This window comes from Dendronephthya gigantea, unplaced genomic scaffold (genome assembly GCF_004324835.1).
Source record: "Dendronephthya gigantea isolate DGI-Jeju-01 unplaced genomic scaffold, DenGig_1.0 000274F, whole genome shotgun sequence".
Taxonomy (NCBI): domain Eukaryota; kingdom Metazoa; phylum Cnidaria; class Anthozoa; order Malacalcyonacea; family Nephtheidae; genus Dendronephthya; species Dendronephthya gigantea.
This window is the reverse complement of record NW_021163284.1, coordinates 104,290-126,856: the sequence shown is the minus strand read 5'-3', so window position 1 is coordinate 126,856 and position 22,567 is coordinate 104,290. Positions and strand designations below refer to the sequence as shown.

At 39.7% G+C, this 22,567-nt stretch overlaps 2 protein-coding genes across 9 annotated transcripts in view; both read left to right on the top strand.

Moving 5' to 3' along the window:
• The window catches only part of LOC114541209 (E3 ubiquitin-protein ligase parkin-like), a 41,363-nt gene extending 24,768 nt beyond the window's left edge, over positions 1–16,595 (top strand). Inside the window, exons 5-8 of the mRNA XM_028561193.1 lie at positions 6,274–6,383; positions 15,935–15,987; positions 16,086–16,191; positions 16,289–16,595. Coding sequence (XP_028416994.1) covers positions 6,274–6,383; positions 15,935–15,987; positions 16,086–16,191; positions 16,289–16,346 — 327 coding nt within the window. The 3' untranslated portion in view covers positions 16,347–16,595. The remainder of the gene's footprint in view (positions 1–6,273; positions 6,384–15,934; positions 15,988–16,085; positions 16,192–16,288) is intronic.
• Positions 1–22,567, top strand: part of LOC114541205 (E3 ubiquitin-protein ligase parkin-like) — a 65,869-nt gene that overhangs the window by 35,188 nt on the left and 8,114 nt on the right. For 5 of the 8 annotated variants that reach the window (XM_028561189.1, XM_028561187.1, XM_028561185.1 and 2 more), the window contains 2 exons: positions 21,051–21,135; positions 21,873–22,020. In XM_028561189.1, coding sequence (XP_028416990.1) covers positions 21,882–22,020 — 139 coding nt within the window. In that variant the 5' untranslated portion in view covers positions 21,051–21,135; positions 21,873–21,881. Of the gene's footprint in view, positions 1–4,506; positions 4,777–5,961; positions 6,110–21,050; positions 21,136–21,168; positions 21,443–21,872; positions 22,021–22,567 lie in introns of those variants that run through there. The other 3 variants (XM_028561183.1, XM_028561181.1, XM_028561182.1) reach the window with 2 other exon arrangements.

Here is a 22,567-nt window from a genome sequence, read left to right as displayed (position 1 = left end):
AGGTTTTGGAAGATCAGCCTCAATCAACCCCGCGAGCTCCATCGCGAGAAAAACAGCCGGCTGAAGAGCAGCCGAGTAAAACTTCTCCCCAAAACCGCTCGGCGGATGGGGCAAAAATGGGCAAGCGTAAGGCTTCCAAAAAATCAAAGAAATCTTCAAAAAAGTCCAGAAGATCGAAATTTGTTTATTCCTCCTCCTCTTCCAGTTCTAACAGTTCTTCTACGTCTTCGAGTGAGTCAGAAAATTCGGATGTTTCTCCTTCAGTCGCTCGCGAGTTTGAGCGGGAAAAATCACATCGGTCTTCTTGGACCAGTGAAAATGAATACACCGTGTCCGATCAGGTGCTAAACTTTGCCGTTTCGGCTGCATTTGAAGGCCTAACTAAGTCGGAGCGTAAAAACCTCTTAAAAGAATCGCCTGTGCCATTTCATGCCGAATTACGACCTAAAAAGGTCGATTCGTTTATCAAAAAATATTTTAAACGCAAGGGTATTTCTTTCAACCCAATCATGGACAGACGGCAATTAAATCTGGCTGCTCGGATCCTCGATCCTATAGGGCCTCTCACACGGCTGTGGGATACAGCTCTTGCCGCCGAAAGCGAGTCCACTGGCTTAAATCCAGCTACGGTCTTGGATTTTGTACGCCAAGCCATTTCGCTAGTTGGGAATGCGTCTTTTTGTGGTCTTTCAGACCGCCGTAAAGGCTTACTTGTCAAGATTTCACCCGAGTGTTTGGATTTACTCGATAGTTCCGAGTTGTTTGAGATGGGTTCTTCCGATTTGTTCGGGAAGAAGTTCAAAAAATCCATGCTAAAAGAACTAAAACATGAAAAAATCATGGATAGTCTTGTAAGCCGCGGTAACCATGACAACCGAAACAAGTTTTTTCGTTCGCAGCCCGGGAAAGGCCCGGGCTTCAATGCCCGACCGGGCAATCGTTCCGGGAACTACAGCCGAAGTTGGAACCAGGCAAAAACACCCTACCGCAACGCTTTCCGTGGGTTCAACCAAGCCACACAGGCCAGGAAAAACAAACAGGAAGAAAAATAAGTCAAGGTATTGCAAACAACCTGAGTTTAAATCCTCAGATTTCCTTGGTAGCGCCGAGTTTGAAACCCATAACAGTCGCTCAAACTTTAGTTTCAAGTCGTTTAAAGATCGACTTTCACGCCATTCCTCAACCGGAATTTCTAGCCGGTCGTTTAGCTCATTTTCTACCAAACTGGCGTCTTCTTACGCTCGATCCTCAAGTTTTATCGGCTGTAGCGGGTTACAAACTCGAGTTGTTCAAAGCTCCTCTTCAAGAGCGTTTACCACAAAGCCTGAAATTCTCTCAAGCGGACTCGCCAAGATCGACGCCGAAATTTTAAACTTACAAGAAAAGGGAGCACTGAAATTTGTGGCTCCAGTTTCAGACCAGTTCATAAGCAACTTGTTCTTAGTTCCCAAACGGGACGGAACCTCCCGCCCTGTAGTCAACTTGCGCGGTCTAAATGCTTTTCTCGAATACAAACACTTCAAAATGGAGGGTATACATCTCCTACGAGATCTAGTTCAGCCGGGAGACTGGCTGGGGAAAATCGACCTGAAGGACGCTTATTTTGTGATTCCTATTTGGGAAAATCATCGGAAATACCTCCGATTTATATGGAAAGGGTCTCTTCAGGAATTTGCGTGCCTCCCGTTTGGACTAGCTCTAGCTCCCAGATTGTTCACAAAAATCATGAAGCCTGTTGTGGCACTATTGCGTCGCTCGGGTATTCGCATGATAATATACCTAGACGATCTATTATTCATGAACTCAACTACAGAGGGTCTGAAACAGGACATGGCCACCGCTCGGTATTTACTAGAGAACTTAGGGTTTGTGATAAACCTGGAGAAGTCTGTATTTACTCCAACCCCGCAACTAGAATTTCTGGGCTTTATAGTCAACACTTTAGACATGACTCTTATCTTGCCTCACGACAAAGTGAATTCAATCAAGTCACTTTGCTCGAATTTACTAGCGCAACAGGAAGTATCCATACGGGATATTTCTCGGCTAATTGGCAAGCTAACAGCCTCGATTCAAGCAGTTTTCCCTGCTCCTTTGCATTACCGTCATCTTCAGAGTCTCAAACATCAGGGCCTAACGAATGGGAGCGATTACGATTCTCTTGTAACTCTGCCCAGAGAGGTCAGAGAAGAAATTCAATGGTGGATAGTTCACCTCGAAGCCTGGAATGGCAGAGCCATTCTGCGTCCATCCCCAGATCTAGTGATCGAAACCGATGCCTCCAGGCTTGGTTGGGGGGCAGTATGTCAGGGGGTGACAACGGGGGGTTTGTGGTCCCAAATGGAAAGGAAGTTGCATATCAGCTGCCTCGAGTTACTAGCAGGCTCTTTTGCTGTGAAAAGTTTCACAAAGAACCGATTATGTGCCCATGTGAGGCTCCGTATGGACAACACTACGGCGGTCGCTTATGTGAACCGATTAGGGGGAACTCACTCTCTAGTGCTGTCAAATCTCGCCCTAGCCCTGTGGGAATGGGCTCTTCAGAACAAGCTCCTCCTCAGTGCGGAGCATTACGCTGGTCGCCTGAACACTGTGGCGGACTGGCAGTCACGCCATTTCACCGATACGAGCAATTGGAGGTTGGACCCGAAAGTGTTTTGCGCCCTTATGGACATTCGGGGGCCTTGCTCCATAGATCTGTTTGCCGACAGACTAAACAACCAACTTCCTCGGTATTTCAGCTGGAAACCGGACCCCCTTGCACTAGCTACGGATGCTCTGCAACAAGATTGGTCCAGGGGACGGAACTACGCCTTCCCTCCGTTTTGCCTGATCTTGCGCTCATTAGCCAAGCTGACAGAGGCTGGCGGCGAGATGATTTTGGTGACACCAGTTTGGCCAACTCAGTCTTGGTATCCCAAGCTGTTGGACATGTCAATTGCTTTGCCAGTCCTTCTACCGTCACTTCCGAATCTGTTATTGGGTCCACGGGGCGAGAGACATCCATTAATCGAGAACGAAACTTTACTGTTAGCCGCGTGGCATGTCTCCGGCAGGGCCTACAATCAGACGGTATTTCTTCAAACGCTTCCAAGCTCATCTTGGCAGCATGGAGGCCAGGCACAAATTCAATTTATAACTCCGCCTGGAAAAAATGGCATAGCTGGTGTCTCATCCGGAAAATTGATCCACTTTGCCCCACTCTGGCAAATATAACCAGTTTCCTCGCTTGGGCGTATGATCAAGGTTTTGAGTACAGAACAATAAATACTTACAGGTCTGCTTTGTCTGGCGTTTTGCCACCTATTGGTGGTTTTGCGGTGGGGCAGCATCCACTAGTTGTGCGCCTATTGAAGGGAATTCTGAATTTGCGTCCAGCAATGCCTCGTTATCAGAATGCCTGGGATGTATCGGTAGTTTTAAATTATTTTCGATCACAACCATCTAATGCTGATTTATCCTTAAAACTATTGTCACATAAATTAGCCGTGTTGCTTGCGTTAACGGCTCCAAAACGCTCCTCTGAGCTGCAATTACTGGACATTCGTTTTATGCGCTTTCACCCAGAGGGTGTTGAATTCCAGTTACCAGGTCTCACGAAGACCTCATCTGAAACCTCATCGGTATTCTTTGCCAAATTTGATGAAGATGAGAAAGTCTGTGTTCTCCGTTGTTTACGAGCTTACCAAGAGAGAAAACATGAATGGCGTCCTTCTAGGTCACCGTCACTTCCTAATCAACTGCTTATTAGTTATCATAGGCCTCATAAACCAATTAAGTCCAGCTCTATTGCTCGATGGATAAAATCTGCTTTAGCAAATGCTGGGATTGACACGAACATTTTCAAAGCTCATTCGACTCGATCTGCTTCCACTTCAAAGGCCCGAGCAGGTGGTGTCGCACTAGACGAAGTTCTGAGGATGGCCGACTGGTCAGGCCCAACTACATTTAATAGATTTTACTATCGGCCACGTTTTCATAGCAATTTCGCTAGAACCGTATTACAGAATTGTGGCTGATGTGTCTTGGCTTTAAACAAGCATTGTTATATCGAACTTCTGTGTTCGAAATATAATTGAGGATTTTGCAAAGGCGCGAAGCGCCTGAAGTAAAGTCTAGATTATATGAGAACACAGAAGTGAGATATAACAATCCCACCCTCCCTACCCGTTATCTTTCTTATGTTTTTTCTTTAGAATGTTGATTCTGACATTGGCTTCCGAGTTCGGGATCACCTGTTGCCAGGGAAAGATTATCCTTATATGAGCATTATAGTGTTAAATTCGATATTAAACCTTTTTTATTCAGTGCTTTGCTCGCTGATTTTGAACTGTTGATAGCGAGGTTTGCCTCGTTTTGAATTTTCATACGTAGTAGGACTTAGTCCTCCATCAGCTGTGTAAACGTTTTGATGTGGAATAAAGCATTGTTATATCGAACTTCTGTGTTCTCATATAATCTAGACTTTACTTCAGGCGCTTCGCGCCTTTGCAAAATCCTCAATTTTCAAACATTTCTTTTCCAAACTTTCGTTTTGAAGCAAAATATTTTGAATTATTTTCTCTCAATTGCAAGGAAATACACGAGCTTTTCTAGCGAAATATGTCGCACGACGTGACCGTAAACTTCAACGGCAAATCATTTAACCTTCGTTCTCAACCATCCTGGACAATCGCTCAACTAAAACACGAAATTGCTCGCAAGAAAAATGTCAAAACTGCTGGAATTAAAATCATTTTTGCCGGTCGAGAATTACCCGATGAATTAACACTCGGGGTGAGTGATTTTTAGGAAAATATCAAGCTTTTAATGTGATTTATATAACAATTTTCAAAGAAATAACGAAAGCTTTACTGTGAAATGTTGAAATGATTTCATAAATGAGGTTTTTTTTAGTTCGGGATTTTGATGTTTAAAGCGACCATCTTCGTTATAGTAAATCTGAGATAGATTATGATACAGCTTGTCTTGCTTGAGTCAGTCCACCTCAGAATATCACAGTGTCTGAATCTTGATAAAATGATATTTTAAGACATTTTTCAAAGCCATCTTTCTCCACTAAAATCTGACCCAAACTTACGTGAATTCTCACTCATGGACAGTTTCCAGGATTTTTCAGATGATTCTCAGAATTCTCAGAGGTGTCTTGGAATATGGTTCAAAGTGAACCAACCACCATTGTCAATGTATTTACAAAATAATTCAGTGAGATGTGAGATTATTTAGCACTATAACCTCATCAGTTAAATCTTTTTAAATTTCTTTGCAAATACTGGAGAGTTAACTACAATAAATGGTCTGTACACAGCTGGGCTTTCAAATGAGAGAGAAATCTGGTTGGCTTTTTTATGGTAGCCAGTGATTTGAAAGCAAGTTTGAGTGAAAGATCTACGAATTTTTACCGTTTTGTCAATTGCTTGGCTTTCTAAACTTGCATCAGAAAGTGAAGTTTCAGAACATGAAAATATTTGTATTTCTGAAGGTGGTTTTCATTACATTAACTTTGCCTCAGTGCCGTGGCTAGACAGCTTAATTGAAGGGTGTATGTTCGTTCATTCATGTTTACATATGATACAAACAATAGCTTACAAAAGAAATAAGTTGGGCATAAACAAATATATGAATGTACGCCCACAATGGACATTTCTTATACTGACCTCAAACACTGAAAGTCTGATGTTACACGAAATTTGATTGGCTCCACGAAACTATCGAACCAATGAAACTTCGTCTAACATCAGACTTTCCACCTTTGACGTTATTATGGAAAAGGTCAATTAATCTTTGAGCTATGGCGCTGCCTGCTCTTTCTTGAGGCGTGTCACAACTGCATCTGCAGATTTTTCTGAAGGCTGTTTCACCCATGCTTGCAAAGTTAAGTTAATGGAAAGCAGTCTTTAAATTGCTATCAGTCGACAATCAGTCTGACATTCAGAGATCTGAAACCGTGTTTTTTTGTAGAATGCAGAGATGAACCACAGCGTCATTCATGCTGTTCAGAAATCTGGTCAGATCTCAGTTGATGCAACTTACAATGCGAATGATGGTTTGACGAAAGTGAAACTGACACAGGATGACGAAGATGAAGATGGTGAATCTGAACAATCAGGTGGTGATGAGATCCTTCATAAACCTCTCAATGATGTGACCACTCTCTTTTTAGTGCCCTTCCTGGTTTAATACACACCCTCAATAAATACGTCCATCCATCTCCACTGTGATAACAATTCATACCAGGTTGTTGATGAAAATTAAAACCTTGTTCTTTCATAGGAATTTTATTTCAAATGTGGAGAACATCATGGTAGAGATGAACAGGCGCCATTATCAATGTTGAAATCTAACATCAGAAATATCCCCTGCATCACATGCTCTGAAACATCGTAAGTTTACCCTTTCATTTTATGTCTCCTCTCAGAAATATTTATCCTTCTAGGAAAGTTGCATTTTTTATTCCAAACCGCAGTTAATAGAAACTAATAACTCTGATCCAACATGGTCAATATTTAATCAAATTTTTTTCACTCATGCACCTACCTATTGTTTGAACTGTTTTGTTTGAAGTTTCATTTTAAACCTTCCTCAATGAAAATATCTATTTTAAAGATTTGCTATTGTTCTTTAATATATAATTCCAAGAACTGACACAATTTAGTTTCAATCACAAACATATAAAGCAGTATATGTCTGACAATCAACTTAGAATGCTACAATTGTGGAGAATTTTGTTGTTTCCCACAATTGGTTTGAAGAAGTATTTTCACGCTTTTGTTTAAGATATTTTTATTTTAATTCTAATCTCACTTGCTCGCACGCTCTCTCTCTTGCTCTATCTAATATGTCAATCAAGTGTCAGTTTTTGTTCGCTCACGAATTAACTTGTTAACGATTAACTTGTTCCCTTGCTAATAACAACTAAGACGCTACTAACATTCACGACACACTCCCCCTATTTTTAAACATCCTAAATATAAAAATATGAATATAAACTGTTTTACTGACTGTTATTAGATTGTCCCAGTCACTTCCAGTCGTTTGTATAACTCATGCATAAATGTTAGTCACTTTCATTTTCAAGCTCTTGCATTCGCCGAATATTCACTGTTGCCTCAACCGCCGCTTTCCGCTTTGGCTTAAACTCTTCAACTTCGGGATTCAGTGGTTTTTGTTCCGAGTCCCTTTCATCACTGTGTAACTCCATTGGATAAAGAAACTGAATAGGTCTTTCTAGATAACTTTTGCCGGCACGAAGTCTCACCGCCCTGACAATTCCATCTCTCCCCGGTATTAATCTTTCCACGATTCCGATCTTCCACGTTCCTCGATTCTTTCCTTCTCCTTTGATAAGTACCACATCACCTTCTCGTAAATTTCCGCTTTTCCCGTTATGTCGTAAGTCGTGTCTTTCTCGAAGCGCTCTCATGTATTCATTTCGCCATCTCCGCCATAACGCCTCTTTACATTTCTTCAAATATTTTGCTCTTTTTCGCATATCACCATCTTCAATTTCAGCACTCGGAAGTTCCAATAAATAATTGGCTTTACCCAATATCATCAGGTTAGGCGTGAGAACAGGTAATTGCACGTCATCTTCGCAATACGTTAATGGTCGATTATTGAGTGCTATCTGGATATCTAGCAACACATCCTGCAACTCCTTGTAGGTGAGTTTTGCAGAACCAACAACTTTGTACAACGAATTCTTTACCAACGCGACCATCCTCTCAAACATACCTCCCCACCAACTTGCTTTACTCAGATTAAACTGCCATCGAATTTGATAGTCGTGCAGAAATGCGTGAAACCTTTCATCTCGGGTTGCTTTCTTAATCCACTTCGCCGCAGCATGAAAGGTCTTACCATTATCTGAAATCATCTTCTTTGGTCTACCGCGAACCGCTACAAACCTCTTGAAACTTGCCAGGAATTCCTCACAACTCAAATCAGGTAAAAGTTCCAAGTGGAGCCCTCTTGTTAAGGAACAGGTGTAGATAAGGATATACGATTTCTGTTCATTGTTCTTGTTTCGATAGTAAATAGGGCCAGCATAATCTACACCAACGATTTCAAATGGCGTCATCCCTTCGGTTCTTTCTTTTGGTAAATTACCTTGAGGTGGAGTTGGTTCATGCACTATATGGAACCGCTTGCAACCATAACAACAACTGAGAACTTTCTTCGCCAAAGTTCGTAATTTAGGAATCCAGAATTCTTCACGGACTTTGCTCATGATCAGGGCAACTCCCCCATGCAGGGTCTTCATATGAGCTTGCTTTACGACCAATTCAGATAATACATGTTTTGCTGGCAGATACACTGGATATTCACCTTGGATTCGTCCTTGGCACACGTATATTCCCTCGCCATTCTTTTGAAGATTTAATCTGGTAGAATCCACTTTGAAGATCTCAAGTGCTTCGCTCTCGGATTGTGCGCGTTTAATCAAGAACTTCATCTGCTTCTGTGTTTCTTCGGTCACTAATGGTCCGTTGACTTTCTTGCCACACACGAAGTTGTCAATAAATCTCGTGACCCAAGCTAAAATTCGAACAGTTTTAGTCAGACCGAATTTCTCTAGTAAACAATCGATGAAATCGGCCTCTTTCTGAATGGTAACTTTCATTACTTCTCTCATCATTCGACTTTCTGACTCGGACTTCTCGCTCGGTTTGATCTTTACTTGCTCCGGCCATTTTTCAGTTTCACTCAACCAACTAGGCCCTTTCATCCAGGTTTCATTCGCTTGAAGATCTCGTGTTGTACCTCGACTGCCGATATCTGCAGGGTTTTCCAGAGTTGGAACATACTTCCACTCGATTTGCTTCTCGGTGATCTTTTTCACTCGATTTGCTACGAATTGCTTATAGTTACCCTGTCCGTTAATCCACTGTAGACAAACGGTCGAATCGCTCCACGCACAAACGCTTATCACTGGAAGATGACTAAGAACCTTTCTGACATTGTCAATAAGATTGCAGACCATATGACAACTCACTAGTTCCAATCTTGGAATTGTTAAATCTCGCTTTGCCAGTCTCGTTTTGGACACTAGCAGCCCTTGAGAAACTAGAGCACCCTGTTTGGTCACAACGTAGACAGCGGCACAACATCCCAGAATACTTGCATCAGCGAAACCATGAATGTAAATCTCGGTAGTGACGACTCTCTCTCGAGGGATACTTCTTGGGAAGGTTAAACTGCCTGGTAATCTATCTAACCACCGCTTCCATCGATCCTTCAGATCTTTAGGTAATTCAGCATCCCATCCGAGCTTACGATCACATATATCACGGAAGATTACTTTAGCTGTGAGTAAATATGGACTAGCTAAACCCAGGGGATCATATACTCTCGCCATTGTTTGAAGAACTATCCGTTTGGTCATTTCTACTTTCTGCTTTGGTAGTGATACAGACAAAGTATCCTCCTTTTTGTTCCATCCCAGTCCCAGGAGCTTGGTCTCCGATGGCTTAGTTCCCAAAGTTTCTTTAGCAAAGGTAGATTCTCCGTCTTCCACGTTGTCACTCTCTAACTCCGCAGCATTAGAATGCCATTTGTGCAAAACAAAGCTTCCCTCGCTGAGAATTTCTTTGGCTTGCTCCTTGAGTACTACCGTCTCCTCTACTTTATCACCTCCGATGTTTATGTCATCAACATACGTTCCTTCAGATAATTCTTCAACACATTGTGGATAGTGCTCTGCATACTTCTCGAGATGAACGTTCAAAGTCCCTCCGAGTAAGAATGGGCTTGGGCCTAGCCCAAACATCGCTCTGGTCATACGATACACCACCATCTCTTTGCATTGTAGATCGTTTATCCATAAAAATCTCATCGCATCTCGCTCGTTCTCTCTAATCACTATTTGTAGGAACGCTTGTTTTATATCACCAGCTAAGAGAATAGGTTTAAGTCGATTACGAAGTAGTATGTCAAGGATTCTTCTTTGGAGTGGGGGACCAATGTCCAAGCAATCATTCAATGATGGGGATTTTTGATCAGCTTTTGCCGAAGCATCAAACACAATTCTTACTTTCGTAGACTCGGCTTGCTCTCGTACTACCGGTTTGTGGGGAATGTAATGCTCTCGGCTCCCTTCAGGTTTCTCAGGCGCAATCTCGACCACTCCATCTTTGAGTTGATTTTCCACTATATCATGATAAGTCTTCAGCAGTTCAGGCTGTTTGTCAAGTCGGTTGAATAATGACTGAAATCTCCTCTTGGCTACAAGGTAATTGGTCGGCAGCTCCGGATGGTGAGCCTTCCATGGTAACGATGTCTCATATCGACCGTCCTCTTGCTGAGTAAGCTGTTCTTTAAATTCTCGATACACGCTCCCTTGATCTCCTTCAACATGGTCTTCTAATCCAAGCACGTCCAGACTACAAAGATGCATGTAGTCTTCTTGGGAGCTCTTGGTAAACATCAAGTAGGAATGGTTCTTCTCTCGCCCCGGTGACATGATAATCCATCCCAAAGCAGTTTTCTCAGCGATTGGCATCCCATCGTTCCCAACCTTAGCAGGTACAGTTGTCTTGATTCTAGACATATCACTGGCACCTAGGATTAGATGCACAGGTAAAAGTGCTTTCTCATCAATATCATTCATATGTACTCCTTTAAGGTGTTCATGGGTTTCAATAAGTTCTTTATACCTCGGATTTGGCACTTTCATTAGCACATCCTTGTCGATTCGATTCAGTTCACATGACATCTTGAAATTGCCATCAACAGCTGCAATCTCCACCTCATAAACATCAATCTTCCTTGTTGTTGTTTGAAGCATCATCTCTATTGATTTAAATTCTTGTCTTATTGGCTTTTTTCCAATTGCGTTTAACAACGTGCTTGATGCAAATGAACTCCCAGACCCAGTGTCTAAAAGTGCTCGACACTTTAGTCCTCCCATCTCTACCACCACAACTGGATAAACTACATCCTTCCCACTAGGTTGACACAGCAGTTTTTGATTTGCGTTTAGTTTATCACAAATAGAAGTGTGATGCCTTCTCTTGCAGTTGTAACATTGGCTCCTACTTCTGCAATCACTTGCTCTATGCTTTTCGCCAGTGCAGTTGAAACACCGGTGCTTGTCGCTGAGAATTTTCTTCCGGTCACTGACATTCACCACTTTATCACATTCCACAGATCTGTGATCTTTGCTTTCACAATATACGCAATGTTTAGATTGTTCCTTTGTTAACAATAACTTATCTCGCTTACCATCTTTCCATGAAAATCCATCTTTTTTATCACTTTGTTGTAATGGGTTTCGCTCAATCCACTGTCGTAATGCCTCAACTAACTCCGGGAAAGTCCACCTTTTCCAATCTGATGAGGTTCTCGTTAAATCAGCTCGAATGCCTTCTAATTTATCCAACGTCATCCTTACATTTCCTGCAACATCCCCCCAATTTTCCGAATGCTTCAAGAGCTTGAACATGCCCCAAAAGACTGTCATAAAAGTTGTGTATCTTTTGTTTTGATACGCCAGTAATAGTAGGTAAAGACAGAATTTCTTGAATATGTGCATTGACTACCTCGCTTGCGTCACCATATCTTTGCTCCAACATCCTTTTCGCTTTTGCATACCCTTCGCTATTCAGTGGTAATTGATCAATTGTAATTCGAACTTTAGGTACAAGATGTTCTTTTAAATATGCAAACTTTGCTTCGTCTTTCATGGGAGCTTTATCAATTTGGGTCTCAAATAGACCCCAAAACCGAACCCAATCTAAATGAGTTCCTTGAAATTTCGAGATTTGCAGCTCAGGCAACTTCGTTTTAACCCGCTTCGCAGCAGCTAATTCTAGCTTCTTTTCCTCAAGAGATAACGCAAACTCTTCTTCTCTTTCACGCTTTGCCAATTCTATCTCTCTTTCCTCATCTCTAATTTGAGCTCGTGCTTCTGCTTCTTGTCGAATTTTCTCCCGACGCTCAATTTCCTTTCGTTTTCCTTCGTCGTCTAAAAGCTTATTATTTAACTCTTCTATAACCTCCTCAAATACGCGTAACTTGCCTTTGTTTTCGTTTGTCCACTCGTCAATAACTTCATCTTCTTGGCCCGCATCAACCTTCAAGCCTTGTATTAATACAATCAAATCATAAGCTTCGTCTACTTTGGTTTTTAGTGTTGTTTGTTGTCGTTTAATCGCTTCTATCGAATTCCCTCTCAAAATCTCGGTTGTTGCTCGGTTAAAATATGATAATTTTCGCAATACTGACTGGAAGATTCCTACTTTCGTCTCCGTTTCATTAGATAAACCCGACTGCTCTTGTGCTTCAAGATCAATTCGTTGACTTTGTTGTCTCGTCACCGCCATGTCACGCTCGATTTTTTAGTCAAAATACATCCTCAAACCCCGATTAATTCTCGATAAATTCCAAGTCACAAATAGATAATAATCGCCGTCGAAGGTGCCACTTTGTGGAGAATTTTGTTGTTTCCCACAATTGGTTTGAAGAAGTATTTTCACGCTTTTGTTTAAGATATTTTTATTTTAATTCTAATCTCACTTGCTCGCACGCTCTCTCTCTTGCTCTATCTAATATGTCAATCAAGTGTCAGTTTTTGTTCGCTCACGAATTAACTTGTTAACGATTAACTTGTTCCCTTGCTAATAACAACTAAGACGCTACTAACATTCACGACACAATCTATTTCTATAACTTTGTGAAAATCTTATAGTTCATTTCAATTGTTCATAATATGTTAGGAGTTTTCACTTAATACTTTACATATTGTTCACACAACAACAGCAGTGTGCCAGCATCTTGCTTTAGGCATTTCTGGAAGTTCTTCCCAAGAATACCTTTCAAAATTGAAACCTTCAACTGACTTCAGCTTTCCTCCCTCACCCCACCCTCCCAGGAATACAATGTTGTTTTCAATAACAACTGCAGTACATCCCCTCCTCTTACATCTCATTGATGGCAGCATGTGACTTTGTTCTGTCTTAACATTGTAAATGATAACTGTATCTAATGTCTTGGCATGTTTGTCAGCGCCACCAATAACAACAATGTTGTCTCCCCATCTCACAGTTGCCATGTGACTCACTTCATACGGCAGTGGTGACAACTGTTTCAGCTCATTCTTCTTTATATCGTACAGTACGACACTGCTGAGGCTGTCTGTGTATCTGTGAGTTGTTCTTCCACCAACTATCAACAAATTATCATCAAATATTTCCATGCTGTGGCATTGTCTTGGTTCTGGCATTATTGATAAGGTCTTCACAGTATAGGGAGGAACAAGCTGGACTGCTCTGATCAAGTCAGATATAACATCTCCATTATCACCTCCAGAGACTATCAACTGATCATTATACAGCACACTGCTGTGGTTTCTCAACTTATCAGGTAGTTTAACAGGACAGTCACTCCAGTGTGTTGAGAGATCAGGGTTTGGGTCAATATTCATTCTGATAATATCATCAACAATGCCAGACCAACCACAGCAACCCCCAGCTATAGTCATATGATTGTTATAAATAAATGAAGTCACTGCCCAACGATCCTTTGGCATTGATTGTAATCTCGACCATGTTCTTTGACGCCAGTTAAACATCTCTACAGAGTTAGTTGTATAACCTCCAGCAACAATTATATTTTTCTTATCACCACTTGGTCTATTTCTTACTTTTCTTGTGTTTTCTTCTTTTTTGCCCTCCATTGTGATATGAACGTCCTTCATTTCATCAAAAGCTCTGACCAAAGCTGTTTTCAATCCATCAACTTTGCTGTTAACTGCTTCGAGTTTTCCTTCCATATCTGCTTTTAAATCTGCGACTGCGACTGTGGTATTTCTCGCCATATTTTTCTCTAAATTTGTTATTTTAGTTTCAATTGTTAGATTATTCTTCGCCATTCTTTCCTCCATATCTGCCAAAGTTTTGGTTATTTCTCCGCACGAGTGACACTTCAACTTTCGGAATTCACAGACTTCACTTTCATGGTGAATAAGATCACGCTTGTTGACAATTAAACCACAGCCTTGGTTTGAACAAACGGCTGGTGTATATCCACATGTATCTTCATGGCGGTCAAGATGCTGTAATTCTACAACTTCTTGACAACCTCTGTCGATGTAAACGCAACGAATTTTTGATTCGTTTAAAAAACTTTTCACCATTCGCTGTGGTTCAATCAAAGTCTCTACGGTCAGTTTATCAGCACACGTTGGGCATGTTTTGGAATTTTCCAGATGTTTCGTAATACAACAACGGCAAAAACAATGCTGGTTTGTTGGACAGAGGACAGGCTCTTTCAAGACGTTGAAGCAAATCTGACAAAGGAAATTCTGATCGATTTTGTCCACAAACCTTTCTTCATCGTAGCCTTGTATATATGAAGCCATATTTCACGTCGTTCTTGTGTCGTAATAATAAAGCAAGTTCTGTGTTGTTTGTTGCTTTGTAGTATAAACCTCGCTTTATAGACTGAATATAGATACAGTGTTCGTTCTTGGAGAAGTCTGTGTTTATATTTTCTCAATTCTCAAATCGCTACGCCAAAATTATCTGTTTAGAACAGCAGAAAAATATCTCTTCCGTAAGTGTTTAAAGAGTGTTTTGTGGACAGGAATTTGTGGTATAAAAAAATTATATTATTATTATTGTCTCCTGACAAAAGCTCAGCATCTCCTATTCAAATACTGACTTGCAATTGGTTGTGTTTATGTTCCTAGGAATTTCTTATTTCATTATATGGAAATGAGTTCGAAGAAAATGATACTTTATACCAAGAAAAATAATCATAACAAATAGTTTATAGACAGAACATATGGCTAGACGGTGTGGATATCATGGTTCAGTAAGGATAACTTCGTTGTTAACCGCTTCAAGTTTTTCTTTCATATCTTCCAGATTGTTCTAGTGTCGTAATAATAAAGCAAGTTCTGTGTTGTTTGTCGCTCTGTAGTATAAACCTCGCTGTATAGACTAAATATAGATACAGTGTTCAAAGAAGTCTGTGTTTGTATTTTCTCGAGATCTTCTCCAAAATGATCAGTTTATGAAGACAAATATCTCTTCCTTATAAAGTGTTTGCATAAAATGCATCATTTGCTGTCAGGAATTCTTGGAATTTGCTGCGATGTTTCCAGAAATAAATTTAAAAGTAAAGCGAGCTGAGAGAGAGAACTGGGACTGGAGTGTAACGCACTGAGCTATGTATGCTAAGTGAATGGGTCAAACTGCATGGTCCAGCATTATGAACCTAGATTTTTCCTAATCGTGTCAGATAATTTTACTCATCAGTGGAAGAATACTGTCAGTTAATAAGTTAACAAAACTATCTGTCAGTGTCTCTTGTTAACCCATTAGCTTGCAATGCACCCAGATGTGACCTACTTTAGTATTTTACTCTGTCTAATGCAGATGATTTTACTCATCAGTGGAAGAGTACTGTCAGTTAATAAGTTAACAAAACTATCTGTCAGTGTCTCTTGTTAACCCATTAGCTTGCAATGCACCCAGATGTGACCTACTTTAGTATTTTACTCTGTCTAATGCAGATGATTTTACTCATCAGTGGAAGAGTACTGTCAGTTAATAAGTTAACAAAACTATCTGTCAGTGTCTCTTGTTAACCCATTAGCTTGCAATGCACCCAGATGTGACCTACTTTAGTATTTTACTCTGTCTAAGTCAAGTTGAATATTTTCGCGGTGCAATAATATTCCAATCTAAATGAGTTTTCATCAACACACAAATGGTTCAGGATATCTTGTGGATTGATCTACAGCTGTGGTGAATAAGAAAAACGCAACTTCAAAGTGTTTATAAAATTCACTTTCGTTTTGATCACAAAAGATCGTATAGCGTATCAAAATATTCATAAATATTAAGTGTTTCGTTTTTTTAAACATCCTGTATAAGTGCAGTCATTATATCGAAAAGCCATTTCAAGCTAGAAGATTAAATTTCAGCAGATCAAAGATGTTTGGAGTTGTTAAGATCGTTGTTATATTCCTAGTCTTTGCAGGTACTGGAATACATATTGTGATATATATCTTTGTTCATAGAATTCTCAAGTATCACTTCGTTATTCTTCATCGTATTTTTCTGGATTTATTTTTCTAGATAATGCGGTTGAATGTTTTAAACTTGGTCAGCTTTGCAGCTCAAATGGTAGAAATTCAATCCGTGAATGTGACAGTCAGGGTTGTGGTGATTTCGGAACACCAAGGTAAGACCAGATGTAACCTTGTAACAACACAGCGAATCGATAATATTCTTATAATCTTACAAAACAATTAAATTAACGTGAATTTATCATTATACAGAGGTTCTCGTACACACAATGGTGTCGACATAATTTGCAAACCAGGAGTTCTGTCATGACACCATTTGCTGCGAAGATCTGACGAAAATCACGTTCTTATTCAAACAACAACAAACCATATAACAATGGATTGTATATTCAAGGAAGCGGAGAAGCCGAAGGTATCATCTCTCTCACATTAACAACCAAATTCATATTAGGCACGGGAAATTCATCTTAGACAGGAAAGTTGATTGTAAAAACCCGTCTTAATATGACTTGGAATGGATATAAAATTTACACGTGTGATGGGTCGGGTAATGCTAAAAAGGGTATCGTGATTATTACGATAATAATTTTGTTTATTTTCTCAGTTAAGCACGCCTCACACGAGAGCTGGTAGCTGAGGTAAAGACCTCGCGAGGCTGTTAGCTCAGCAAGTTACTCTCGTGTGCGGATAGTTTTTCGTGAGGAATTCGCCTCGAGAGGCAAGTTTCTATCGTGTGCGGATAGTTTTCAGGCTGAGTTAACTGCCTCGCGAGGTCGTTAGCTCAGCTGATAGCTCTCTTGTGCGGCGGGCTTTACCCTTGTTCCGTCCTTGACCGTGTTGATATTTCAGAAACTCGTCTGATTTATCCGTCTAAATGCGAATTTAAGACGAGTTTATCGTCCAGAAAGGATTCCCGTTCAAATTAACCGTTTGTTTAGACGGGAAAGTTAGGCGGGAAAATTCTGACGAGAAACCCGTCTGTGGCCTGATTCACATCAGACGAGTTTCCCGTCTAAGATAAGTTTCCAAGAGGAGTTTCCCCTGTAAAACGAGTTTCCTGTTTTCCTTGACCTTGTAAGACGAGTTTCCCGCCTCTAATATGAATTCGGCTAAACTAATTTTAAACTATAATGCATTTCTCGAAACAGAATGAGTAATGAATTTGGTCATTGACTCCCGTCACCCCCCGGGTTAGGTCTAAATGGTAATTTCATGTCGTGCTTTCAAGTAAACATAAAAATACAATAAAAATAAAAGAAAGTGTAGGCACAGAATACCTATCACAAGAACAACTCCATAGTTTTTTGCATAAGTGGTTCATCCACTCAGCAAGTACTGTAAATGGAGGCAATCACCCCCCTGCTACTAGCGTCATTTTTAATATGGGCAGGGGGTGGAAATTCCATTAACGGTACTTGCTGAGTGATGAATCTTGGGAAAGAGTCCCCCCTGCTAACAACCCCATTTTTAATACTTACAGGGGGGTGATTATTAGAGGTCCAGTAAAGAGGAAAGTGTTAAAATTGAATAATCAATTTCTTTTTCAGATATAAAATGGATATTTCAGGTGGTCTTGGAAGATCTGCTGGAAAGGTATCCATATTCACAATTTTCTTCTCCATATTCGCAGATATTCCCTCCATAATCAAATTTTTTCCCTGTGAAAAACCTTACTTTTTGTCGTGAAATTTTTCAGATATGGCGTGTTGGTCTGATGGGGTTGAACAGTACAAAAGATAATGTAAATCTTGTACTAAAAGCCTTCAAGGATACCATAAAAACGTGAAATTACAAAACAATCTGTGAGCAAACTTGAAACAAGAATTTTATTTTAGTTGACAAACCAATTTATATTAGTTAATCAGGGTTTTGTTTTAATAAAGAGTAAAACTATCTCTCCAAATCTTGTTAATTGTTAAATTTTAAAATATGACTTGGTTGTGGCAGTCTGACAGACACAGACATCATTTACAGACAGGCTGATATTTAAAATAGGTAACTGAGCTATTTCTTGAGGCAGAGGCTCAGTTAGGATTCTTGGTCTGGGGGACCATGGCAGAAGAACCCAGGTGGGGAGGCATTGGGTTGTGGCTGAAAAACCTAGTGGTAGGGGGGCTGGGGCAGAAGAATGCAGGTGGGATGGGTGAGGTTGTGGCTGAAAAAACCTAGTGGGAGGAGGGTGAAAAAACCTAGCTTGGAGGGGGGGGGGACCCAGGTGGGAGAAACAGAAAAGCTTATTATAAATGTTTTATTTGGTGTTTCATTTTAAACCTTCCTCAATGAAAATATCTATTTCAAAGATTTATTATTGTTCTAAGAACTGACTCAATTTAAATTTAATCACAAAAATACAAATCAGTATATGTCTGACAATCAACTTAGAATGCTACAATCTATTTCTATACTTTGTGAAAATCTTATAGTTCATTTCAAATGTTCATAATATGATAGGAATTTTCACTTAATACCTTACATATTGTTCACACAACAACAGCAGTGTGCGAGCATCTTGCTTTAGACATTTCTGGAAGTTCTTCCCAAGAATACCTTTCAAAGTTGAAACATTCAACTGATTTCAGGTATCCATCTTCACCACGCCCTCCCAGGACTACAATGTTGTTTTCAATAACAACTGCAGTACATCCATACCTCTCACATCTCATTGATGGCAGCATGTGACTTTGTTCTGTCTTGACATTGTAAATGATAACTGTATCTAATGTCTTGCCATGTTTGTCAACGCCACCAATAACAACAATGTTGTTTCCCCATCTCACAGTTGCCATGTGATTCACTTCATACGGCAGTGGTGACAACTGTTTCAGCTCATTCTTCTTTATATTGTACAGTACGACACTGCTGAGATTGTCTTTGTGTCTACCAGTTGTTCTTCCACCAACTATGAACAATTTATCATCAAATATTTCCATGCTGTGATCTTGTCTTGGTTCTGGCATTCTTGATAAGGTCTTCACAGTATAGGGAGGAACAAGCTGGACTGCTCTGATCAGGTCAGATGAAACATTTTCATTATCACCTCCAGAGACTATCAACTGATCATTATACAGCACACTGCTGTGGTATTTCAACTTATCAGGTAGTTTAACAGGACAGTCACTCCAGTGTGTTGAGAGATCAGGGTTTGGGTCAATATTCATTCTAATCATATCATCAACAATGCCAGACAAACCACAGAAACCCCCAGCTATAGTCATATCATTGTTATAAATAAATGAAGTCGCTCCCCAACGATCCTTTGGCATTGATTGTAATGGCGACCATGTTCTTTGACGCCAGTTAAACATCTCTACAGACTCATTCAAAAAACCTCCAGCAACAATTATATTTTCCTTATCACCACTTGGTCTATTTCCTACTTTTCTTGTGTTTTCTTCTTTCTTGCCCTCCATCGTGATAAAACGTCCTTCATTTCATCAAAAGCTCTGACCAAAGCTGTTTTCAATCCATCGACTTTGTTGTTAACCGCTTCGTGTTTTCCTTCCATATCTGCTTTTATATCTGCCGTGTTTTTTCGATATTCCGTGCAACATTTCGCTCTAAATTTGTTATTTTAGTTTCAATTGTTATACTATTCTTCCCTATGTTCTTTTCCATATTCGCCATTCTTTCGTCCATATCTGCCAAGTTTTCGTTATTTCTCCGCACGAGTGACACTTCAACTTTCGGAATTCACAGACTTCACTTTCATGGTGAATAAGATCACGCTTGTTGACAATTAAACCACAGCCTTGGTTTGTACAAACGGCTGGTGTATATCCACATGTATCTTCATGGCGGTCAAGATGCTGCACTTCTACAACTTCTTGACAACCTCTGTCGATGTAAACGCAACGAATTTTTGATTCATTTAAAAAATCTTTTACCATTCGTGAAGGTTCGGCCAAAGTCTCTACGGTCAGTTTATCAGCACACGTTGGGCATGTTTGAGAATTTTCCAGATGTTTCGTAATACAACAACGGCAAAAAGAATGCTGGTTTCTCGAACACATAACCGGCTCTTTCAAGACGTTGAAGCAAATCTGACAATGAAAATTTTGATTTATTTTGTCCACAAACCTTTCTTCATCGTAGCCTTGTATATATGAAGCCATATTTCACGTCGTTCTTGTGTCGTAATAATAAAGCAAGTTCTGTGTTGTTTGTCGCTCTGTAGTATAAACCTCGCTGTATAGACTGAATATAGATACAGTGTTCGTTCTTGGAGAAGTCGGTGTTTGTATTTTCTCGAAATCTTCTCCAAAATGATCAGTTTATGAAGACAAATATCTTTTCCTTATAAAGTATTTGCATAAGACGCGTCCTCTCCTGTCAGGACTCAGGAATTCCTGGAATTTGATGCGGTGTTTCCAAAAATGAATTTGAAAATGTTACGAGCTGACGGAGAGAGCTGGAGCCAAATGAAACCTTTTTCTGATATTTTCAGTAGATTTTAGAGAAATGTTATTTTGCAGTAATTTAAGTCGACTCTAAAAGCTTTAACTTGTTCTATTAAAATGCGAATTTACCTTTCAAAAGTGCTGAGGATGCTGCGATAGTTTTTAATATAAAACTCCATGTTCACTAAATCCTAAATACACGAATTTAATCTTTCGGATTATGTTAGGAATTGGGTTAAGATTATGCTTTAGGTCAAGGTTCTAGATTTTTATAGTTTAATAGGGTTAAACCTAATCATAAATTTAAATTTAATCCTAACCTAATCTTAAGGATTAAATGGAATAATACTGCCAACATAGAAAACGCTAAACATTCCAGTTTATCGAGAGATCAGTAAACTGTCAGGGAGTGAAATTTCAAGGCAAAGAGGAAGTTTGTTTTGGCAGTTAAAATGAGTTAAAAAAACTATCCCTCAGACTTATTTACTATTTGAGATTATGTTACGATTTGGGTTAAGATTTGGTTTTAGGTTTATTGTTAATTAGAGTAAAACCTAATCCTAAATTTAACCCTAATCCTAACCTAATCTCTGGAATTATATTGTTTGCAAACATAGAAAACGCTGAACATTCCAGTTTTCCAAGAGATCAGAACACTGCCAGGGAGTGAAATTTCAAGGAAAAAAGAGGAAGTTTGTTTTGGTAAGTGGAAGCAACCGTCGTTTTAAACTTTCAATTTTCAAACATTTCTTTTCCAAACTTTCGTTTTGAAGCAAAATATTTTGAATTATTTTCTCTCAATTGCAAGGAAATACACGAGCTTTTCTAGCGAAATATGTCGCACGACGTGACCGTAAACTTCAACGGCAAATCATTTAACCTTCGTTTTCAACCATCCTGGACAATCGCTCAACTAAAACGCGAAATTGCTCGCAAGAAAAATGTCAAAACTGCTGGAATTAAAGTCATTTTTGCCGGTCGAGAATTACCCAATGAATTAACACTCGGGGTGAGTGATTTTTAGGAAAATATCAAGCTTTTAATGTGATTTATAGAACAATTTTCAAAGAAATAACGAAAGCTTTACTGTGAAATGTTGAAATGATTTCATAAATGAGGTTTTTTTTAGTTCGGGATTTTGATGTTTAAAGCGACCATCTTCGTTATAGTAAATCTGAGATAGATTATGATACAGCTTGTCTTGCTTGAGTCACTCCATCTCAGAATATCACAGTGTCTGAATCTTGATAAAATGATCTTTTAAGACATTTTTCAAAGCCATCTTTCTCCACTAAAACCTGACCCAAACTTACGTGAATTCTCACTCATGGACAGTTTCCAGGATTTTTCAGATGATTCTCAGAATTCTCATTCTTTAAATTGCCATCAGTCGACAATGAGTCTGACATTCAGAGATCTGAAACTGTGTTTTTTTATAGAATGCAGAGATGAACCACAGCGTCATTCATGCTGTTCAGAAATCTGGTCAGATCTCAGTTGATGCAACTTACAATGCAAATGATGGTTTGACGAAAGTGAAACTGACACAGGATGACGAAGATGAAGATGGTGAATCTCAACAATCAGGTGGTGACGAGATCTTTCATAAACCTCTCAATGGTGTGACCCCACCCTGTTTAATCGCCTTCCTAATTTTACACCCTCAATAAATACCTCCGGTATGTTCCCTTTATGTTCACTTTCTTTCCTCTCCCTCTCTGATAAACCTCTCTCTAGTTGATCCACTATAATAACCTCTTTTTCATGTCTGTTTCTTGTATTGTATCCCTGTGTAATACACCTTTTTTCCAATAACTCTTTCTGTAGTTTGTCCTCTATCAAATATCCTTCTCAATTACCATCTCTAATTAACCCTCAAATCACTTTCTATTCCCCTCTCTCATAATTATGCCCTTCCCTAATGTACGTCTTCTCCAATATTCCATCTCTAATTAACCCTCAAATCACTTTCTATTCCCCTCTCTCATAATTACATGTCCTTCTCTAATGTACCTCTTCTCTAATATTCCTCTTTAATTAACCCTCAAATCATTCTCTATTCCCTTCCCTAATAGTATGCCCCTCCCTAATGTACCTCTTAGAACTCTTATATCTCTCTCTAATTAACCCTCTA